The following is a 20,967-nucleotide window of genomic DNA, read 5'->3' on the forward strand; positions in this document are numbered from 1 at the left end:
CCCCACCCTAAAAGCAGTTTCATGAATGTCAGTGCCACGTTCTCAGTGAGGTGATACCATATGATATGATCTCCAGCTGGGTCACAATGACATTCTCCCTACATACCACACATTAATTAATGGCCCTACTACAAGTATTCTGGTCTTGAGCCCAAGAAACTTCAGTACAACAGCAAAATCTTGCTCTTGTTTACACTCTTTATTGAAACGCAACATCATGATACGGACTGTTACCAATAGAATGGCAATAAATATCGATTATACCAGCAATGCTCTGATTCTGTGAAAACAAAACTAACAAAGTTCTTGTGTGAAGCCAGTCAGTGATTACAACAAGAATCTGAATCTTCCCTGGTGTTTGCATGTCATGATTTCCAATGGTATTCTTCTGACAATGATTAGGAATAAACACAGTAATAAGTTATTCGCTGACTATGGCCTGGGAGCATTGATACCAAGAAACATCCATGGATGAGCTGGGACACATCATCCGTGACGTGACCTGGGTCAGCGGGTGTTTCGGGTCTTTCAACATCTGGTCTTCATCTCAAGATAGTGCCAGCAAACAACATTACCTGGGGTGACGTCTTCCAGAGAGTCCACAAAACTTTCTCTTGAACTTCTTTTCCTTTGAAGTCTGTTTCTGGTACCGTAGGAGCCTGTGATCTACAGTTTGAAGGCGTGTTTTTGGGCTGATTGACTGATCTGATGGTTTGCTGTCTCTGAGGAGATTCCAGGAGCTGAGTGGCCTCGAGGCCAAGAAGCTTGGAGACCTCAAGCTAAGTGGTGAGCAAGTCAATGAGCGACTCCATTTCTCACCAATCTTGCAGATTAAAGCATTGAGGAAGATTGGAAACATCGAGGCGAGTGAGTGTCCAGTGCTGTCTACCAGCTTCTCATTCACTGTTACTGAAGGAAGGTGTTTGTGTGTGACAGTCTCTCTCTCCCTTTCGCACACCGCTCCCAAGAGAAGGCCCCTATGTTCCAATGGTCTTTCTCTCTCTCCTCCAATGCCATTGGAGGATGAGACCAAAGTTCTGGGTCTGCAGTTTACAGAGTGCATCGGAGTTTGATTGTATTTCAATTCGACTCTTTTGATTTTATGTTTTTGTGCACTACATTTTTGTTCATTCTTTCTTGCTGCCATTTGTGCGATTTGTTTGTTTTTTGCACGTGGGGGCGGGTTAATGTTCTTGTCACTTGCGTGATTTGTTTGCTTTTTACATGTTGGGGGGTGGGGGTTGGTGCTCTTGTTGCCATTTGTGCAATTTGTTTTTGCACCTGGGCGTGGGGGTTGATATTTCTCTTTGAAACAACTTCTATGGTTTACTTTGTCTTGTGGCTGTCTGGAGCAGACAAATGTTAGAGTTGTATACTGCATATGTACTTTGAAAATAAATGTACCTTGAACCTTAAACATCAGACACCTTTGTCTGGGTGACCCAACCAGGGTTGATCAAGCTCTGGCTTATGTTCCAACAGCACTGGTCCACAGGTCACACCTCTTGATCTATGGTCATCTGGTGGCTCATTCAGCAGCCTCTGTGATGGCCCTGATGGCTTTTCTCTTTGCAGCCCCTGTAACACCAAGGAGAGAGTAGGTTCTGCAGAGTGAGCAGCAAAACCTCCACACCCCACCTCTACAGGCTCACATTGTGATCTCCACCCCATCTCTGGCACTGCTCTACCAGCTCCTGGTATTTGGCTTTCTTACACTCAAATACCTCCTCAGCCTGGTGTTCCCAGGGAACTGTCAGTTCTACCATGACCACCTGCTTCGAGGTTTCTGACAGAACGACCGTGTCAGGCCTCAGGGATAATGATGCAATGAAGTCAGGGAACTTCAATTGCTTGTTAAGATCGATTTTCAGTTGCCAGTCAGACGCCATGGCGAGCAAACCTGCTGGTGATCTGGGCTGAGGCTGTAGTTGGTCTTCAGCTTTGACAATTAATTATGGTGTCCTCAGATTTTTCCACCTTTCTCCTGCTTTCACCCCAGTATCAGAACTGAATCAAGTAATGATGCAGAGGATGAAGTTTGCTGTTACAACTTACAACAAGAACAACTAAATAAGAGCATTAACCCTGAAACAGTAACAGATTTACATGCTGATAACACTCTTGTATGAGTCAGAATGCTGGAGCGCAGCAGAGAAGGACCTTGCCAAGCTGTCGTCATTCCATACCATGAATCTCTAGACGATCCTCCATATTTTCTGGCCAAGAAAGATCTCCAACCACACCCTACTCCATCAGTGGCACCAAGAGGACAAGGCCACATGAGGAAACGTTGGAGATGGATTGGCCATGTGACAAGAAGAGAAGCCAACTCCATCATCAAGACAGCACTTCACTGGCCTTCTGAAGAGAAGAGGAAATCTGGGAGACCAAAGCCAACTTGGCACCAAGTTCTGCAGAGGCAGAAATGAGGACGCTGAACCACATCTGGGGCACAATAGAGAAGATGGCGGAGGACTCCCATTGCTTTCCTAAGCACCAACGGAGTAATGGACAATAAGTAAGAAAATAAAATTTGGATTTACTTTGGGTAGTGTAGAATTATGCTGACTCTCAATCAATTCGCAAACCTCAAGAATATAAACTCACAGGGTGGTTTAAGAATTGGTACCTCTTAAGTTGTCTGCAGTGCTGACCTACAGTACCAGGGGAATGACTGAGGAGTAAGATTGTGTTAGTTTATTTGTTCTATGTATATTCCATTGTTATGAAGTGTGGGACACTAATGGATGAGCACCAAGTGTAGATGTCTGAAATTCTTTCATTTATTATATTAGGTTGTTTAAAACTACTAGAACGCTGAATGTCACAAGAACATTCAACGATTTGTAGTAGAAATCAAAGCAACATGCTGGAGGAACCCACGAGGTTAAGCAGAGTCCATGGAACATTGGTTGGAGGCTACCCAGGTGGAGTGTGCTCCTCCACCCTGAGGGTGGCCTCATCACGGTACAAGTTAAGGCCATGGATTGGCATTTTGGGATAGGAATGGGAATCGGAATTTGTACAATAACGTGCCACAACACAATTTCAAGACTTATTTCTTTATGCAGGTTACTTATATTGGGAGTTAAAGATTCCCTCTGCCTCAATAGTTTTACTAATTGATAAATATACAAAAACTCAGTGCATCAAGAGATTGGCCATCAATGAAGTAGTTCAGAGTATTACCTGAGACAATACATCAGTGGTGGAGCAGGAAGGTAGGTAGACATACACTCCCATTATTCCAACTTGTACATTAACAATTCTAAATGCTGATTATTTACATTTACTCAAAGAAACAAACAATTATGCAAGATAAGTAAACTGAAATTAATTCTACACATAAAAGACACAAGTGGTGAGTCATTTTAAGTTTCATTTCATCCATCCATGCATTTTGTCGGTCCAATTGATTATTGTATAATTTCAGCTGAAGCCCAACATTGTCACTACATTTTTTCATTGCCTTGACACCAGCTCTTCGATTTATTACAGGCAGGAGAAAGACTACAGATGCTGGAAATCCAAAGTGACTCATGCAAAATGCCGGAGGAACTCAGCAGGCCAGGCAGCATCTATGGAAATGAATAAACAGTTGACGTTTTTGGGCTGAGACCCTTCATCAGGACTCAGACTGTTTATTCATTTGCACAGGTGCTGCCTGACCTGCTGAGCTCCTCTGGCCTTTTGTGTGTGTTGCTTTAATTTATTATTCAGAAATAGTAGGAAATGCTCTCAAGATTTCTAAAATATATTTATAACAGGATTCAGTGATTCAGGAACAGCTTCTTCCCCTCTGACACCCAGTTTCCGAATGGACATTGAACCCTTGAACACCACCTCACTACTTTTCTCCCCCTCGTTTTGCACTGCTTACTTAATTTTTAAAAAAATATATGTATATTTCTTACTGTAATTTACAGTTTTTATTATCATGTATTACAATGTACTTCTGCCACATAACAATACATTTAATGACATATACGAGTGATAATAAACCGGATTCTGAACAGAAGTAATTCGATTTAACAGCTTTTTTTCTCTCGGTCTGCTCGTAAGAGGATTTATTTTATTACAACGACTACCTCTAGGGTAATGGTTTCCTTCTTTATAAGATTTCCAAGGCCATGCATATGTTTTAGGTGCAATTGCACCACACAGCGTATTATAATATCAAACATGCGCTATAAAGAACTTGGATGGCAAGGAAATGAAAGTATACATCATTGGATACAATACTGGATACTGTCTAAGAAAGAATGCGCTGACATTGGACCCTCGCTTGGAGAGTTATGAACAGATGGGTCCCGTTACCTAAGTGTGCTGATGTTGGGGAGGGTTCAAAGGAGGTTCATGAAAATGATTCCAGGATTGAAAGGCCTGTCACGTGATGAGAGTTTGGTGGTCTGGACCTGTATTCACCAGTATTCTGAAAAATGAAGGGGCATTTCATTGAAATCTATCGAATGTGATGGCCTCAGTAGAATGAATGTGGAGAGGATGTTTCCAATGGTGGGAGAGTCCAAGACCAGAGGACACAGTTTCAAAATTGAGTGTCGTTCATCTAGAATGGAAGCGAAGAGGAATTTATTTAGCCAGGGAGTGGTGAATCTGTGCCACAGGCTGCTGTGGAGGCCAAGGCGTTGGGTATATTTAAGGCAGACGATAAGAGATTCTTGATTGGTCAGGGTATAAAGGGATATGGGGAGAAGGCAGGAGATTGGGGCTGAGAGTGAAATGGATCAGCCGTGATGAAATGGCAGAGCACACTCTATGGTCCAAATAGCCAAATTCTGCTCCTATATCTTATATTAAAAACATGGCAGAAAAAATTAATGATCTTAGCTTAAATGTTCTATGAGCAATTTTCTGATGTTAAACTAATTGTTTTCAGATTATTATTATTACTTTTGTATAGTACTTGCACATTATTGCAGCCGGATCTAGAGGAATATTGTAACCTAGTGTTGACTAAACACCATCACAGAAGTATTGGAAACCTCTGTTTTTTTAAAAAATACTGTTTTTAATAAGATTTGTACTTTTTAACACACTCATGAATTTTTCACAGTCACTGGCAGAAAGCGGTATGGCAGCTAAACTAACGGTTTATCAACTTTCCCATTTTTCATTGGTTAAGTATTAGCACATTGCCCACGTGATGTAATTGTTTTAATTATGTAGCCTATTGACTAGTTTAATCCTATGTAAGGAATTTCCCTCATCCATAAAAGTGGGAGATTTTTCAGAAATGCCATTTATATTTCTTTTTACTCCTTTGTCTTACATCCCTAAGCATTAATACCATTTCTCAGCTCTTTATTGACTTTGCTTAGTATTTGTATGTATGTTTGTACTCTAAATAAACTGAAATCTCAGAAGTATGATTGTTCACCATTTTTGACTCTTGGAAGGACCCTAAGGATCAGAAATTAAACATTGATCCAACAGAAGCAAAATGTACTCGACAACAAAATGTCTCCCTATGATGGCACGTGGCATAAAGGATGTCAATAGACTCCTAAGCCAATGACTAATGAAGTCCAACATTTAACTTAAGTACTACTTACTAAAGGTTACTGCACTATTAAGGTTATAATCACTTTTGCTTAAACTGTCAATTTACATGAATTATTCACAAGCTTCCAGCAACTCACGACATTTTATCCAATATCATTGCCTTAGAGCAGGGGTTCCCAACCGCTTTAACACCATGGACCAATACCATTAAGCAAGGGATCCGTGGACACCAGATTGTGAATCTCAGCAGAGTCTTCCCACTCCTTTAACGTGATTCTTGCTCATTTTGTGACCACCCGGTTTCTGTTTCTGACACCTACAGCAGCTGACGTAAAGGAGTATCTCACATTTGGTATTGTTGCGGGCTTCTTTTAAAACAGCCTTAATTAAAGATAATCACCACCAACTCCTTTGCCCTACTAATCTTCAATGGATATTTTACTTCCAAGTGGATCTCTTCCAAATCAACTCCAGCTTTTCAAATAACTCATATTTGGATTTCACAAATTTGATATCCCAATTCTTGACACCGCAACAAAACAATTTCAGTTAAAGCAACACATTAACATCTAGGGATTACTTTCTTCACATCTTCAATATAATTGAATTTTCTCTATCTTTGACATCACCCTCCTTCAACATTTCTCCACTGTTTTGGTTTTCATTTCACCCACCCGATGGGAACCAGATTACAAACTTGGATTGAATCAGTCTGTTTGCCTTATCAAATCCAGATGCAAGTTCCGCCCATGGTCTCCTTTTCAATATTGTACAGGCCCTTTACATCTTACCTGCTTCTAAATTCCACATTTATAACATTCCCACTTCCTTTCCCAACTGTGTCTTTCCTGGTCTTCATTCCTTTATTTTCCAAGATTGCTTCTGCTAAATTCTCTTCCCATTTAGACAGAGGGGGAATGCATGTCCAGGCAGATAGGTTAGTGCACAAGAGCATTGTGGTTAGCACCAACATGATGGGCCCAAGGCTCTGCTTCTATGCTCTGCTGTTTTATGTGAGTTGCAAAGGTGGGTGGGGGCAAAGACCCTTCTGTGCATGGACACAGGACATTCTCCTTCACTCTGCCTTCTCCAGAAGACCTCCAATCCCTCTTTGAGGACCATAGCAGACAGTATGCTATTGCTTGCTGTTGTTTGCACCTCAAACCATCATTGGAAATTGGTGTAGCTTAGCCCACCTATACTACCAGTAAGGATGAATCTAACCACAGGACCCTGGTCAGACCCCACTTGGAGTACTGTGCTCACTCCTGGTCACCTCACTACAGGAAGAATGTGGAAACTATAGAAAGGGTGCAGAGGAGATTAACAAGGATGTTGCCTGGATTGGGGAGCATGCCTTGGTTGAGTGAACTTGGGCTTTTCTCCTTGGATCGACGGAGGATGAGAGGTGACCTGATAGAGGTGTACAAGATGATGAGAGGCATTGATCGTGTGGATTGTTAGAGGCTTTTTCCCCAGGGCTGAAATGGCTAACATGAGAGGGCACAGTTTTAAGGTGCTTGGAGGTAGGTGCAGAGAAGATGTCAGGGGTAAGTGTTTTTATGCAGAGAGTGGTGAGTGCGTGGAATGGGCTGCCGGTGACGGTGGTGGAGGTGGATACAAAAGGGTCTTTTAAGAGACTCCTGGATAGGTACATGGAGCTTAGAAAAATACAGGGCTATGGGTAACCCTGGGTAATTTCTAAAGTAAGTACATGTTTGGCAGAGCATTGTGGGCCAAAGGGCCTGTATTGTGCTGTAGGTTTTCTATGTTCCTAAACAATTCTTGAATGCCACACCTGCAGGTTTCTGACTTAGCATCCCCAGGTAAATTCACGTCATGTTAATCAAACGTTAGGAGCAAATTGAGTGCTAAATTCAGACTTTCTCTTTCAATATTTTTATTAGTTTCTGCATAGAAGAATATAGAGTACAAGAAGATATATATTATAAGTCAAAAGAAAAAAATTCTGACTTTTAAACCAATGAGATTGTGAGCCCTTGTGCAACAAGGCTATGACAACAAGGGAAATTCTGGAGTTAGGATTTCAGGTCTGGAGCTGTCCTGTAAGGAGTCTCTGTATGTGGAATGTGTGAGTTCTCTCCGGATTCCGATGAGTCAGGGTATGAAAGGTTATGGCGAAGAGGCAAGAAAAGGAAGATAAGAGGGAAATAGATCAGCCATGATGAAATAGCAGAGAGGACGTGATGGGCTGAGTGGCCTAATTCTGCTCCTATGTTTTAGAGGCTTACGGTTTCCTCCCACAGTCCAAAGACATACCTGATGGGTAAATAAGTCATTGTAAATTGGCCTGAGATTAGGGTTAATTGTGTTTATCAGGGGTTGCTGGGGTGATGTGATCCGAAAGGCCAGAAGGGGCTACTCCACGCTGAATCTCAACAAATATATTAAAAAATTAGAACTGCATCCATTTTGTGTCAACTTTCACTCACTGCCAAAATAAAACCTTTTATATTTTCAGTTAAGAGATTACTAATGAATCTTCTGCCAAATTAATATAATTCAACAGACACTTATTTGAAGTAGCTTGTTCATATATACAGAGTTAAGCGTGATTTCAAGTCCCTGAAATTAATTTGAAATGTTCTAATTTTGCGGAATACAGCTGGTAACTGAACTTGCACCGTTAAATGGTTCTATTAAAGGGTACAGGTTCACTGTTACCTTTCAAGGCCAATTTTTCAGCCTCCTTTGGGGTCCTGAAGGAGATGGGTTCGCTGGCCGGGCTAACGCCTGTCAGGCTGATGGACTGAACATGGACAGTGTACTCGGTGTCCTCCTCCAGGTCCCACAGTACGCAGGATCGCATTGTGGTATTCACTTCCTGAATCAGGCGTAGCATTCGCACATCCTTCCTCTAGAAATAAAGAGGAAACTTTTAACAATGGACCAGAATTAAACTGACCTTTGAACATTCTCGAGGAAACGACCGAGCTGGAAAAGAATATCAAAGCTGGACACAACTGCTTAGTGCCAGCAGGTGCTCTTTATGTTCTGCAATTAATTTCCTAATAACAGTCAGATTAGTGAAGTAAGGCCATTAATTTTGGGCTGTAAGGAGACTACTGGAGGCAGTGTGGAGATACGTCTCTGCCAAAGGAGGTGTAAAGCGCTCCTTGCCTCTGCTAGCCTGTAGGTCACCCTTGGGCAAGGTGTGACACCTGCTTAGCCCCGGATCACGGTCACGTGAAGCCCTTGGGAGCAGGTGGTGGATGGCCGAATGAGCAGCTGCTGCAGATCACAGGTCCTGGTTATGTGACCACTGACACCAGGCAGACAATCTCTGAAGAGTATTGATAATGGCTGGGGTCACCCGTCTTGTAAAGACACTGCCCAGAAGGCAGCAATGACAAACCATCTCTGCAGAAAAATTTGCCAAGAACAAACATGGTCATGGAAAGACCATGATCACCCACCTCATACAACACAGCACATAATGATGATGATGACAAAGGTTACCAAATGGTGACCATGTGGGTTTCCTCCAGGTGCTCTGGTTTCCTCCCACAGTCCAAAGACATACTGGTTGGTAGGTTAATTGGTCATTGTAAATTGTCCCGTGATTAGGCTAGGATTAAATCGGGGAATTGCTGGGCGGTGTGGCCTATTCCACACTGTATCTCAATAAATAAATGTATTATCCCTCTCAACCCAATTCTCTTGCCTTCTCCTAATGACGGTTGACACTCTTACTAATTAGGAACCAATCTACCCCTGCTTTAAATATACCCAGTGACTTGCCCTCAACAGATTCCATGGCAAAGAATTTCACAGATTCACCACTCTGTGGCTAAAGAAATTCTTTCTCGTTTAACAGTGTGTTTTTGATAGACTAAAGGCACAAGGCTTCTAGTATGTAATCTTTTCATGGTATAAATTAAACAGTCCATAAATTATTTCCACAGAAGTGAACACATTTTTGATATAAATATCTGTAAAGGTAATAGGAAGAAGAAAAATGTTAAGGCTTTCTTCCAAGAAAATATTGAAATTATATTTGAGAATTGCCTCAGTAAAGCCTAAGGGCATAATTCAGATTTCAACTTTCTGGATAAATTAAACAAATTTCCAAGAGCTATTTAATTCCATGTGCTGATTGCATTATCAAAAGGAGTGTCGTAATTATTTCAGGGATTGAAAGTAATTCTGAGGAAATGCATGCTGAGTTTCTCCCTCTGCTGCCTGCACTTATTAAAATTCTTATCTGAGTTTACTGGCCTCCCAGCAGGCAGTCACTTTAAATCTTAATTCCTCAATTTTGTGCAGTTTAATATTGTACTCCATTGTTTGGCCTGACTCCATGGCATCCTCTCTCGGTTAAGTGAGGTGGATAATGTGGGGTGTCAACTAATCTGTGTTTTTGCCACATCAACGCCCAGCCTGAGTTTCACAGAAATGCCCACTGGATGATTCCCGATTTTCTCTTCTGCTTTCAATATCAGTGCTTCAGTAACTCACAGTCTGTTCACTCGCCGTGAAATTCATCCAGAGAGAACAGTATGGTGGGATATTAGGTAAGTTTTGAGGTAAAAATTTTCCAAGAGGTCCACAATTGTGTTGTGATTTGGAGACTTGCGTGCCTCAATGACCAGGAGAGCTATGTTGGCTGGAGTCAGGGCTTCATGCTTTGGCTCTTGGTTGGGTCACCCATGACAAACAGGTCAAAGGGCAGAGGCTAGACTTAAGTGTGGTCCACCGGTCCTCCAGGTTCAGGGCTAACAACCCTGACTGCTACAGAAGCAGCAATGAAGATTCCTTCTACGTCTGAGTGCGATGGTATTCCTGATTCTCCAGCTGGAAACTGCATGGCTGACAGTCGTGAAAACCAAGAGGAAGCTACTCTACTGGCACGGTGAAGAACCCAGACAGAGATAAGGGACCCTCACTGCTGCCCTAAACACCAGTGAGATAACAGGCAGTTAAAAAAAAGTTACATTAGTAAAATAAAAGCCTGGAGCTAAGATTCAGAGATAGGAATTCAAATCCCACTGTGGCATCAGGGAAATTTAATTAAATAGCTTGGAATGAAAGGCCAGTGTTTGTTTTATGATTTCCAGTGATGCCAACTGGTTCACTGCGGTCCAGCAGGGAAGGAAATGTGCTTTTCTTTCTCATCCTGCCTGCCCATAACGCCAGTCCCTTAGAGATATGGTTGATTCTCAACTCCTCCACAAAGTGGAGACACAACTGTGCCAGGCTTCACCTTGGAAGCGGTGAAGATTCAAGCTGACAGAGCAAGCAACACACAAAGCACTGGAGGAACTCAGCAGATCAGGCAGCGTCTAATGGTCATAGTAATGCAGCGGCAAAGAATTCAGTTGATCTTTCGATTTCTGTTTTCAATGGCGTCAATTACTGAATCCGTAGCCCTCTGGAGTTTAGAATACCAAAGGTTCACAATCCACCGAGTGAAGAAATTTTTCCTCATTTCTGTCCTAAAAGCCTATGAGACTGTAACTCTGTACTTCAAGACTTCTTGGTCGAAGGAAACATTTTCCCCTTCTCTACCCTGTCAAGCCCATAAAGCCTTTTGTGTTCAGATTTATTTATCACATGAGATGCGTCGTCTGCATTAACAACCAGCATGCCCAAGAGTGTGCTGGGGGCAGCCCACAGGTGTCGCACACATTCCGGTGCCAAAACTGGGGAACCACGTTAGTGCGACCCTATTACAGCTGGGGCCGTTCCGGAGTTTGGAGTTTGGTTCGGTGTAGTTCTGTAAGGAGTCTCTGCATGTCCTCCCTGTGGAATGCGTGGGCTTCCCCCAGATGCTCCGGTTTCCTCCCACAGTACCGGATAGCTCGACTGGTCATTGTCAATTGTCCCGTGATTAGGCGAGAGTTAATCAGGGCTGTGGGGTTGCAGGGCAACATGGCTACCACGCTTGGCAGAACAACACAGAGCATAACGTGTCTTAATGACATCACTTTTCACTCTTCTAAACTCAAGGGATAGTGATCTAACCTGCTCAGTCTCTCCGCATATGACAGACCTGCCATTCCAGGAGTCTGTGTTATTCCCACTAAGGCAAATACATTCATCCTCAGATAAGGTAATCACAACAGTCTTCTTTCAATAAAAATTAAGGACTATTTTACTTCCTAATTGGTGCACCCACTGAACATCAACCAACAACGCAGAGGAGAGTATATTGACTGGCTGAATCAATGCAAAATATTTGTGGGCTTAATGGGTAGAGATGAGGAATGCTCTTGAATGGAAAGTACAGTACTACGAAAAAGTAGTGGATACGGCCCAGACCATCGTGGGTAAAGCCCTCCGCACCATTGAGCACATCTACTTGAAATGTTGTTGCATAAAGCAGCATCCATCATCACGAACACCAACACCCAGGTCGTGCTCTCTTCTCATTGCTGCCATCAGGAAGAAGGTACTGGAGCCTCAGGTCTCACACAGCTAGGTTCAGGAACAGTTATTACCTCAAAATAATCAGGCTCTTGAACCAGAGGGGATAACTTCACTCAACTTCACTTGCCTCGTCTTTGAGATGCTCCCACAATCAATATGTATTGCTTATTTATTTATTATTATTATTTCTTTCTTTTTGTATTGGCACAGTTCGTTGTCTTTTTACACTGGTTGACCCCCCAAGTTGGTATGGTCTTTCATTGATTCTATTATGGTTATTATTCTATAATGAATTTATTGAGTATGCCCACAAGAAAATGAATCACAGGGTTGTACATAGTGACACTTATGTACTTTGATAATAATTTACTTCAAACTTTAAAAAAAACATTAGTCTGTCTCCCACTCAGTATCAAAAATACTCAGCCCTTTTACTTTATTCTCCAGTGTAAACAATCTCATATCTTTTACACATCATGTTCAGCTATGCTGTTGTACACTCACTCAGCTTGTGTGTGTCTCTTAGAAGTCTTTGTGCATCCTCTTCACGACCCATAATCACATTTCATTTCATGTTGCCAGAAGCGATTAGATGCCAGTCAAATGCTCATATCTATCTTCATGACCTGTGCTATCAGTACACAATGATTGCTGCGTGTGTCATCTAAAAGATGTGTTTATGCTGCTCATCTCCCAAGCTACTAATTCTGCTACCAAGGAGGACAAGGGCAGCAGGAGGACAAGGGCAGCAGGCGTACCCCACTACCTGCAGAATCCCCACCAACTCAAATAATACGCAGACTTGGAATTAAATCACCTTTCCTCCATGGCTACTGCATTTAAATCCTGACCATTGTGGGTATATCTTCAGCAGAGAGATTGCAGTGTTCAGGAACTGGCTCAGCACCTCTTCAAGGAGAATTAAGCAGTGGCAATAAATGCTGGTCTCACCAGAGATGCTCACATCCTCAAAATTGGCCTGTTTCTCATTTTCTCTCTACGCTTTTCAACTCTGGTGGCAAATGTCTAATTTACTCTTGTAACACTCTGGGTAAGATTTTTACTGCTATGCTGTAGTTATTCCATATTAGCAGCTCTGCAACAGCAGTCTGTTCTGCTTTCAGCCTGGTTGGGTTTGAGCTGCAATAAGAAGCTTTGTTGTTCAACTTAGGGATGTGCTGTCAGACAATCAGGGTAGAGGTATTGGGAGAAGGTCCCAGAGAATGCTGGGTCGAAGGTCTTTGTCGGCGGGAGTTAGCTGAAGAGTTCTGTCCCTGTTGCAGAAGGTGTTTTTGTGCAGATGAATGGCTTCAAGGAGGAAGGAAGGGCCAGTGCTTCCATGGGAGACCCATTTGTTCAAGATGGATTTCGAACGAAGTTTTGAAGATGATGCGTGCTTTCACACAGACTGAGGGTCCAGAGCATGAGTGACAGACAATTTCAAGATTTCACTTAACTGTTTAAGAGTGAATCTGTTATTTCTTGCCAGGGGCAGTAGAGCACACAGCGTTCACACAGACTGGGTTCTGGGTGGGTGAGATAGCCCAACCTCACGGGCTTGCTGGGACAATAGTCGTGTACATCCCAGACATACGAAGCCTGAGGAAGGTGGGAATCGAGTGGCAAGATTTGCAAGCCAGGACAGTATGAAATGGAGAGCAAGCTGTTGCCCATGTAGTCAGGTCTCTCTCTCTCTCTCCAGACAGCTGATGAATCCAAAGGAATGGTGGAGACTGGAACGGTTTGTTGCTAGCAGTGTCGCAGGAGGTTTCAGTCAGAATTCAACTCAAAGTAACACTGCCCTAGGGACTCCAGCTCCGTACTTTTCCTTGGGGTTTACCCCCAAAATCTTCCCCATGAATGGGTATAGCCGCAAAACAGCAGAAGTTTGAGATCAGAGTTTTCCTTCTCCTAGTTGTGCTACCCAGCCATGGCTAACAAGCCCTCTCTGCCTGAAGCAATTGGTCTTAAAGCGCCAGTAACCTGCCTTTGCCCAATCTCCTGTCAGCAGAACAGTTCCACAGGGGTTAGAAGCTAAGCCAGGTGATGGACTTGGTTGTAAGAAGCTATTTGAGACACACATCATTTGGAGCATTTAATAGGCAGTCGGAGCTTATCACTACTACCACCCCTGCGATAACAGCCTTAAGAAACTAATTTACTCTACGCTCATCAAAACAGTTCTGTTTTGTAATAGTTTTGCTGTACTAAGACTACCTTGTCTCTATGCACACAACAGACAGAGTAAATTCATCAAATTTTAATATTTAGCAGCTTAATTAATATTTAAGAACCTAAGGATGCCTAATTATTTAGAATTTTGTTTCCATTTACAATTCCCAGAGCAAACACAGGCAATATCTGAAATAGTAATTCTGAATTCATTTAGTGCTTTAGTGTCACCTGCCTAGAGTTCTACCCAAAAGACTAGCAGTCCTTACTTAAACAGCAATTGGATTGCAAAAAAAATAATCTACTTTTGCTAGATTTGGATCTTCAAAAAAAGTTCTTATTTCTTGTTTCCTTCTCACAGTTTATGGAACAGATAAGACACAAACACAAAATCAGGTGGGAGAAATTCGTATTAAAAAGTTTCTAAAAAGTAAATGCAATAATACCTGTTGTGATATAGCATAGCCAATAACTGCATCGCCATTAGGAACTTCCCACGATACCACTGCCGAGTTGGCTTGCAGATGTCGCACCGTGACATTGACAGGGGCTGCTATTATGTCTAAAAACAAAGAAAATAATCTCATTAAAACAAATCTCTTTGATTTCTTTAAAATACACTGATCTGTGAGTGAACTCGGACTTTTCTCCTTGGAGTGACGGAGGATGGGGCGTGGCCTGGTAGAGGTGTACAAGATGATGGGATGGCATTGATTGTGCGGCTTTTTCACAGGGCTGAAAATGGCTAACAGGAGGGGGCATAGTTTTAAGGCGTTTGGAACTAGGTACAAGGGGACGCCAAAGGTAGGTTTTTCACACAGAGAGTGGTGAGTGAGTGGAATGCACTGCCAGCAATGGCTGTAGAGGCAGATACAGTAGGGTTTTTTTTAAGAGACTCTTAGATGCTTAGAAAAATAGAGGGCATAGGTAGGGAAAAAAAATAGGTAGGGAACTTCTAGGCAGTTTCTAAAGTAGATTACATGGTTGGTACAACATTGTGGGCCAAAGGGCCTGTGATGTGCTGTATGTTTCTGTGTTTCTAATTACTGGAAAAGTGCTTTTTTTTTTGCTTGAAGTTGCATATTTACCCAAATTCAAAGGATTCAAAGTTCATTTATTATCGAAGTGTGTATGCTGTATACAAGCCTGAGATTTATCTTGCTCACGGACAGCCTTGAAACAAAGAACCACGGAACCAACCCATTCAAAGAAAACGTCACCCTCCCCACGTGCAAAAAAACAAATTGCACAAACAGCGACAAAAAATGAGCAAAAAGACAGAATATGAAAACACAAAATCAAAAGGCATATCTCAGTATCATTCTGCTCAGCGTTCATTATCTGCAGAACACCGTTTCAAAAATAGCAACAAAGAAAGGGGCAACAAGAATGTCATAAAGTGATATACAAAGTCCAATCCACAAACTGCATTGATTAGAACCAAATGATATTGTTCTCAATTTTACTATTTCTATTCTTTACTGTTATGAGTCATGACTGCCCATGTGCAGTAAGTCAGATAACGGAAACATAAAGTATCACACAATCTCCATTGTACACAGAGTGCAATTCAAAGTAGAACTGATATGTCAATGGCATCTTATAGTGTATTTATCAGGTATTAAACTCTCCCAAGATATAATTGATCTCCGAAATGAATGTAGACCCTTTTGATTTTGTATTTAATTTTCTGAGATTTTGCTCATTCTTTCCATTCTTTCTTGTCACCGTTTGTGCGATTAGTTCTGTTTAGCACGTGGGGGAGGATTGATGTTCGTCAGAATCAGGTTTAATATCACTAGCACATGTCGTGAAATTTGTTAACTTTGTGACAGCAGAGTCCATCAGAGCTGTTCTCTCAAATCGCCCTTTGATGGGGCCCTGGATGTTCCTGTCACAATATGGGGAGATTTTTGCACAGGTCCATGGTCTTCATTGTTTTGTGGTGGAAAAAGAATGTCAGGGTTGTATACAGAATACATACTTCAATAATATTTTGAATTCTTTGAATCCTTTATTAACAGGGAGGTGTAAGTTGGTCACTTTTTAAGTTTCTTCCCAGCTGTGTCTTCTAGTTACCATTTGATCAGTAATTCAGAGGATAAGTTCTGAAACTTTTACTTCCTTTGCAATTAAACAAAGGAAGAGCCTACAAGGAATCTTGGTTTTCAAAATTTATTGCTTATTTTTTTATCCTTTTTTTTTCTCTTTATTCCATCATTATCTGCTGTGTCATATCTCGTAGCTGATCATGGTTCCAAGCCCATGGCTGTTCTTGCAAATTTTTCTACAGAAGTGGTTTGCCATTGCTGCCTTCTGGGCAGTGTCTTTACTAGATGTAACCCCTGCCGCTATCAATACTCTTTGTAGATTGTCTGCCTGGTGTCAGTGGTCACATAACCAGGACTTGTGATGTGCACCGGCTGCTCACATTCACCATCCACATCCTGCTCCCATGGTTTCATGTGACCCTGATCCCGGGGTGGGGAGGAACTAAGCAGGTGCTACACCTTGCCCAAGGATGGCTAGCAGAGGGAAGGAGCCCTTACACCTCCTTTGGTAGAGACACATCTACACAGCACCTCCCCTTTCTCTTTGTATTTACTGTAAATGCTGGCAAGAAAATGAATCTCAGGGTTGTATGTGGTGACGTACATGTACTTTGATAATAAAATTAACTTTGAACTTTGAATTATTTTTGCTGTTGCTCTAAATTCAATTTTTAAACTTAACAAGGATTTGCCAACTAAGTAAATGACAGTACTCACACCACGTCCCATGCCTGAATTTGGACACTGTAAATGTTGACACACACGTGTTCCTAATCCTAATAATCAAATGAGTTCCTGTACAAGGAACCAGCCCTTTTGGTCCTCACCAACTATCACACATTCATTTACTTTAATACCATTTTATCTTTCCAACATTGCCATTAACTCATAGAAGATTCCACCACTCACCTACACGTTAGAAGCAAAATACACTGGGCATTTAACCTGCAACGCACACCGCATGTCATTGGGATGCGGAAGGAATTCCAGCCTGCCCAAGCAGAAATGCACACCGCCTTAGGTAAAAGAACAGTAAAGCACAAGAGAAGGGGTCCCAGAGCAGATCCCTGCAAAAGGCCATTTAGGCAGAATATGCTCCATTGTATAAACTCTACACAGAGAGTGGCAAAATGGTTAAGGCATTCGTCTAGTGATCTGAAGGTCGCTTGAGCAAGGCACTTAACCACACATTGCTCTGCGACGACACCGGTGCCAAGCTGTATGGGTCCTAATGCCCTTCCCTTGTACAACATCGGTGGCGTGGAGAGAGGAGACTTGCAGTTTGGGCAACTGCTGGTCTTACATAAAAAAAAACCTTGCCCAGGCTTGTGCCCTGGAAACTTTCCAATTTGCAAATCCGTGGTCTATCGAGACTAATGGAGGCCTACTACTACACAGACAGGCAGACTCTGCGCAGATTCTAATCAAACCAAGTTCATTGGAGCCATGAGGCAATGAGTTTTGCCACTGCACCACTAATGGGACAGGTTTTCTGCTACCCTGAGTTCACCAGTCTCCTGCACTCTGGACCACTTTGTATCTTCCAGCATGGTCACTGATAAAATCATCCTTGAGGAACCTATGTCCCAATGCATCAGCATATGCTAGAGCAGCGGAGGGCCTTGCTAGATGCAAGGAGCTGGTTGCACTGACAGCAACATCTTTGAGGCCCTACACTCCACCATGCTCCCGCCGCAGCTCACAATCTGCCACAACTGTCAATTAAAGTGAGCGTTCAAAGTATACGATTCTGAAATTCTTCAATTCTCTGGGTAGCCACGAAACCAAGAAAGAAAAGAAAGGCCCCAAATTCCCTCTCCCCGCAAAAAAAAATGAACTAAAATGGAACAGGCACATTGAACCCCCCCCCCCCCCCCCATGTCCCCTCCCGCACAAAAACCAGGCAAAGCAGATCAGACACGTCGACAGGGTGGAGGATCTGGGGGTGGTGCTGGATGCACTCAGGGCCATCTGGGAGACCGAGAACCTCGTAAATGAGTTTAGTGAGGCAGTCACACTCAAAACGCGGGATTCAGATTGTAGGTAGGGGACCACCAGGAGAAGCAAGGGGAATAAGCAGTCAGTACAGGTTCCCCTGTGGCTGCCCCCCTCGTTTTCCTTTGGATACTGCCGGGCAGGATGATCAAAAAGGGTGACCTCTGAGACTCAGCAGGGAAGGGTAAAGTCAAATCGGGCGGTGGTGAAAGGAGACTCCACAGTTAGGGGGATGGACAGGAGTTTCTGTGCACGAGAAAGAGAAGCCAAGGTGGTGTGCTGCCTCCTAAGTGCTAGGGTCCGGGACGTCTCAGAGCAGCTGCAGAAGATTCTCAAGAGGGAGGGTGAGCAACCAGGGGCCATGGTGCACATTGGCACCAATGACATAGGTAGCAAGAGGGAAGAGGTCCTGTGCAGTGTGTGTAAGGAGTTCGAGAAAAGGCTGAGGAACAGGACTTCCGAGGCAGTAATCTCTGGATTACATGCAGTGCCACCTGATAGTGAGGATGATAGTGTAGATGAATGAGTGGCTGAGGAACTGGTGCAGAGGGCAGGGTCTCAGATTTCTGCATCACTGGCATCTCTTCTAGAGAAGCATGACCTGTCCAAAAAGTTAGGTGTATAACTTTGATTTTCAGCACCTGCAGATTTATTCTTATTTTTGGTTACACCTGAACCCAGGGGGTTCTAATATCCTGGAACTGTCCAGGAGGGTTTGGCAGGGGTGACGGAAACCAGAGTGATAGGGCTGAGGATGGAGCAGTTGGTATACAAGTCGATGCAGTGTGTAGTGAGACTGTGAGGATGGACAGGGTGATGATGAGGCAAAATTACAGTCAGCGGGAATTGAAGAGTAATATTGGGAAAAATTAAAAAAAAGTGATGAATTGAGTTCTGACTGTGTTATACTTGAATGCATGCAGTGTATGGGTAGACTGATCTTGTAGCACATTTCGAGATTAGCAGGTTTAACTTTGTGGGCATCACTGAGACATAGCTGAAAGAAGATCATAGATGGGAGCTTAACATCCAAGGATACACATTGTATCTAAAGGACAGGCATGCAGGCAGAAAGGGTGGAATGGCTCTGTTTGTATAAAATGCTCGAACCACATCATCAAGTTCGCCGATGACACAACCGTGGTGGGTCTCATAGGCAAGAATGATGGGTCAGCATAGAGAGGGGAGGTGCAGCGGCTAACGGACTGGTGCAGAGCTAACAACCTGTCTCTGAATGTGAACAAAACAAAAGAGATAATTGTTGACTTCAGGAGGGCACAGAGCAACCACTCCCCGCTGAACATCGACGGCTCCTCGGTAGAGATCGTTAAGAGCACCAAATTTCTTGGTGTTCACCTGGTGGAGAATCTCACCTGGTCCCTCAACACCAGCTCCATAGCAAAGAAAGCCCAGCAGTGTCTCTACTTTCTGTGAAGGCTGAGGAAAGTCCATCTCCCACCCCCCATCCTCGTCACATTCTACAGGGGTTGTATTGAGAGCATCCTGAGCAGCTGCATCACTGCCTGGTTCGGAAATTGCACTATCTTGGATCGCAAGAGCTTGCAGTGGATAGTGAGGTCAGCTGAGAAGATCATCGGGGTCTCTCTTCCTGCCATTACAGACATTTACACTACACGCTGCATCTGCAAAGCAAACAGCATTATGAAGGACCCCATGCACCCCTCGTACAAACTCTTCTCCCTCCTGCCATCTGGGAAAAGGCACCAAAGCATTTGGGCTCTCACAACCAGACTATGTAACAATTTCTTCCCCCAAACTATCAGACTCCTTTATACCCAAAGCCTGGACTGACACCAACTTACTGCCCTCTACTGTGCCTATTGTCTTGTTTATCATTTATTGTAATGCCTGCACTGTTTTGTGCACTTTATGCAGTCCTGGGTAGGTCTGTAGACTAGTGTAGTTTTTTTCTGTGTTGTTTTTTCGTAGTTCAGTGTAGTTTTTGTACTGTTTCATGTAGCACCATGGTCCTGAAAAACATTGTCTTGTTTTTCTGTATACTGTACCAGTAGTTATGGTTGAAATGACAATAAAAAGTGACAACTTGAAAAATCAAATCTTTAGAAAGAGGTGACATAGGATTGAAAGATGTAGAATCCTTGTGGGAGAATTAAGGAATCTGCAAGGGAATAATACCTTAATGAGTATTATATACACTACCCCAAACAACAGCCAGGACATGGGATATAAATTTTAATGAGAAATAGAAAAGGCATGTAATAAGGGCAATGTTACTATTGTCCTGGAGGATTTTAATAAGTAGGCAGGTTGGGAAAATCAAGATGGTGTGAGATCCTAAAGAGGGAATTTGTAGAATGCCTACAGGATGGGGTTTTTTTTAGAGCAGTTTGAGGTTGAGCCCACTAGAGGAAAGGCATTTCTGGATTGGGTGTTGTGTAATGAATCAGATTTGATTAGGGAGCTTAAGGTAAAGGAATTCTTAGGAGATAGTGATCATAATATGACAGAAATCACCCTACAGTTTGAGAGGGAGAAGATAGAGTCAGCTGTATCAGCAGTACAGTGGAGTAAAAGGAATTACAGAGGCATGAGTTAGCAACTGGACAAAGTTGATTGGAAAGGGACGGGGCTGACAGCATGCAGTAATGGATGGAATTTCTGGGGGCAATTCAGAAGGCACAGGATATACATCTCAAAGATAAAGAAGTATTTTAAAGGGAAGATGAGGCAACTGCGGTCAAAGACAGTATAAAATCAAAAGAGAGGGCATATAATATTGCAAAAATTAGTGGGAAATTGGAGGATTGAGACACTTCAAAACAAACAGAAAGCAACTAAATAAAAAACATAAGGA

General features: G+C 42.8%; 1 protein-coding gene across 1 annotated transcript in view; it reads right to left on the bottom strand.

Annotated features, from left to right (window-relative positions):
* Positions 1 to 20,967, bottom strand: part of fndc5a (fibronectin type III domain containing 5a) — a 124,208-nt gene that overhangs the window by 49,714 nt on the left and 53,527 nt on the right. Inside the window, exons 2-3 of the mRNA XM_059954252.1 lie at positions 14,532 to 14,647; positions 8,209 to 8,401 (exon numbers count right to left, since the gene is read on the bottom strand). Coding sequence (XP_059810235.1) covers positions 8,209 to 8,401; positions 14,532 to 14,647 — 309 coding nt within the window. The remainder of the gene's footprint in view (positions 1 to 8,208; positions 8,402 to 14,531; positions 14,648 to 20,967) is intronic.

Source organism: Hypanus sabinus, chromosome 30 (genome assembly GCF_030144855.1).
Source record: "Hypanus sabinus isolate sHypSab1 chromosome 30, sHypSab1.hap1, whole genome shotgun sequence".
Lineage (NCBI taxonomy): Eukaryota > Metazoa > Chordata > Chondrichthyes > Myliobatiformes > Dasyatidae > Hypanus > Hypanus sabinus.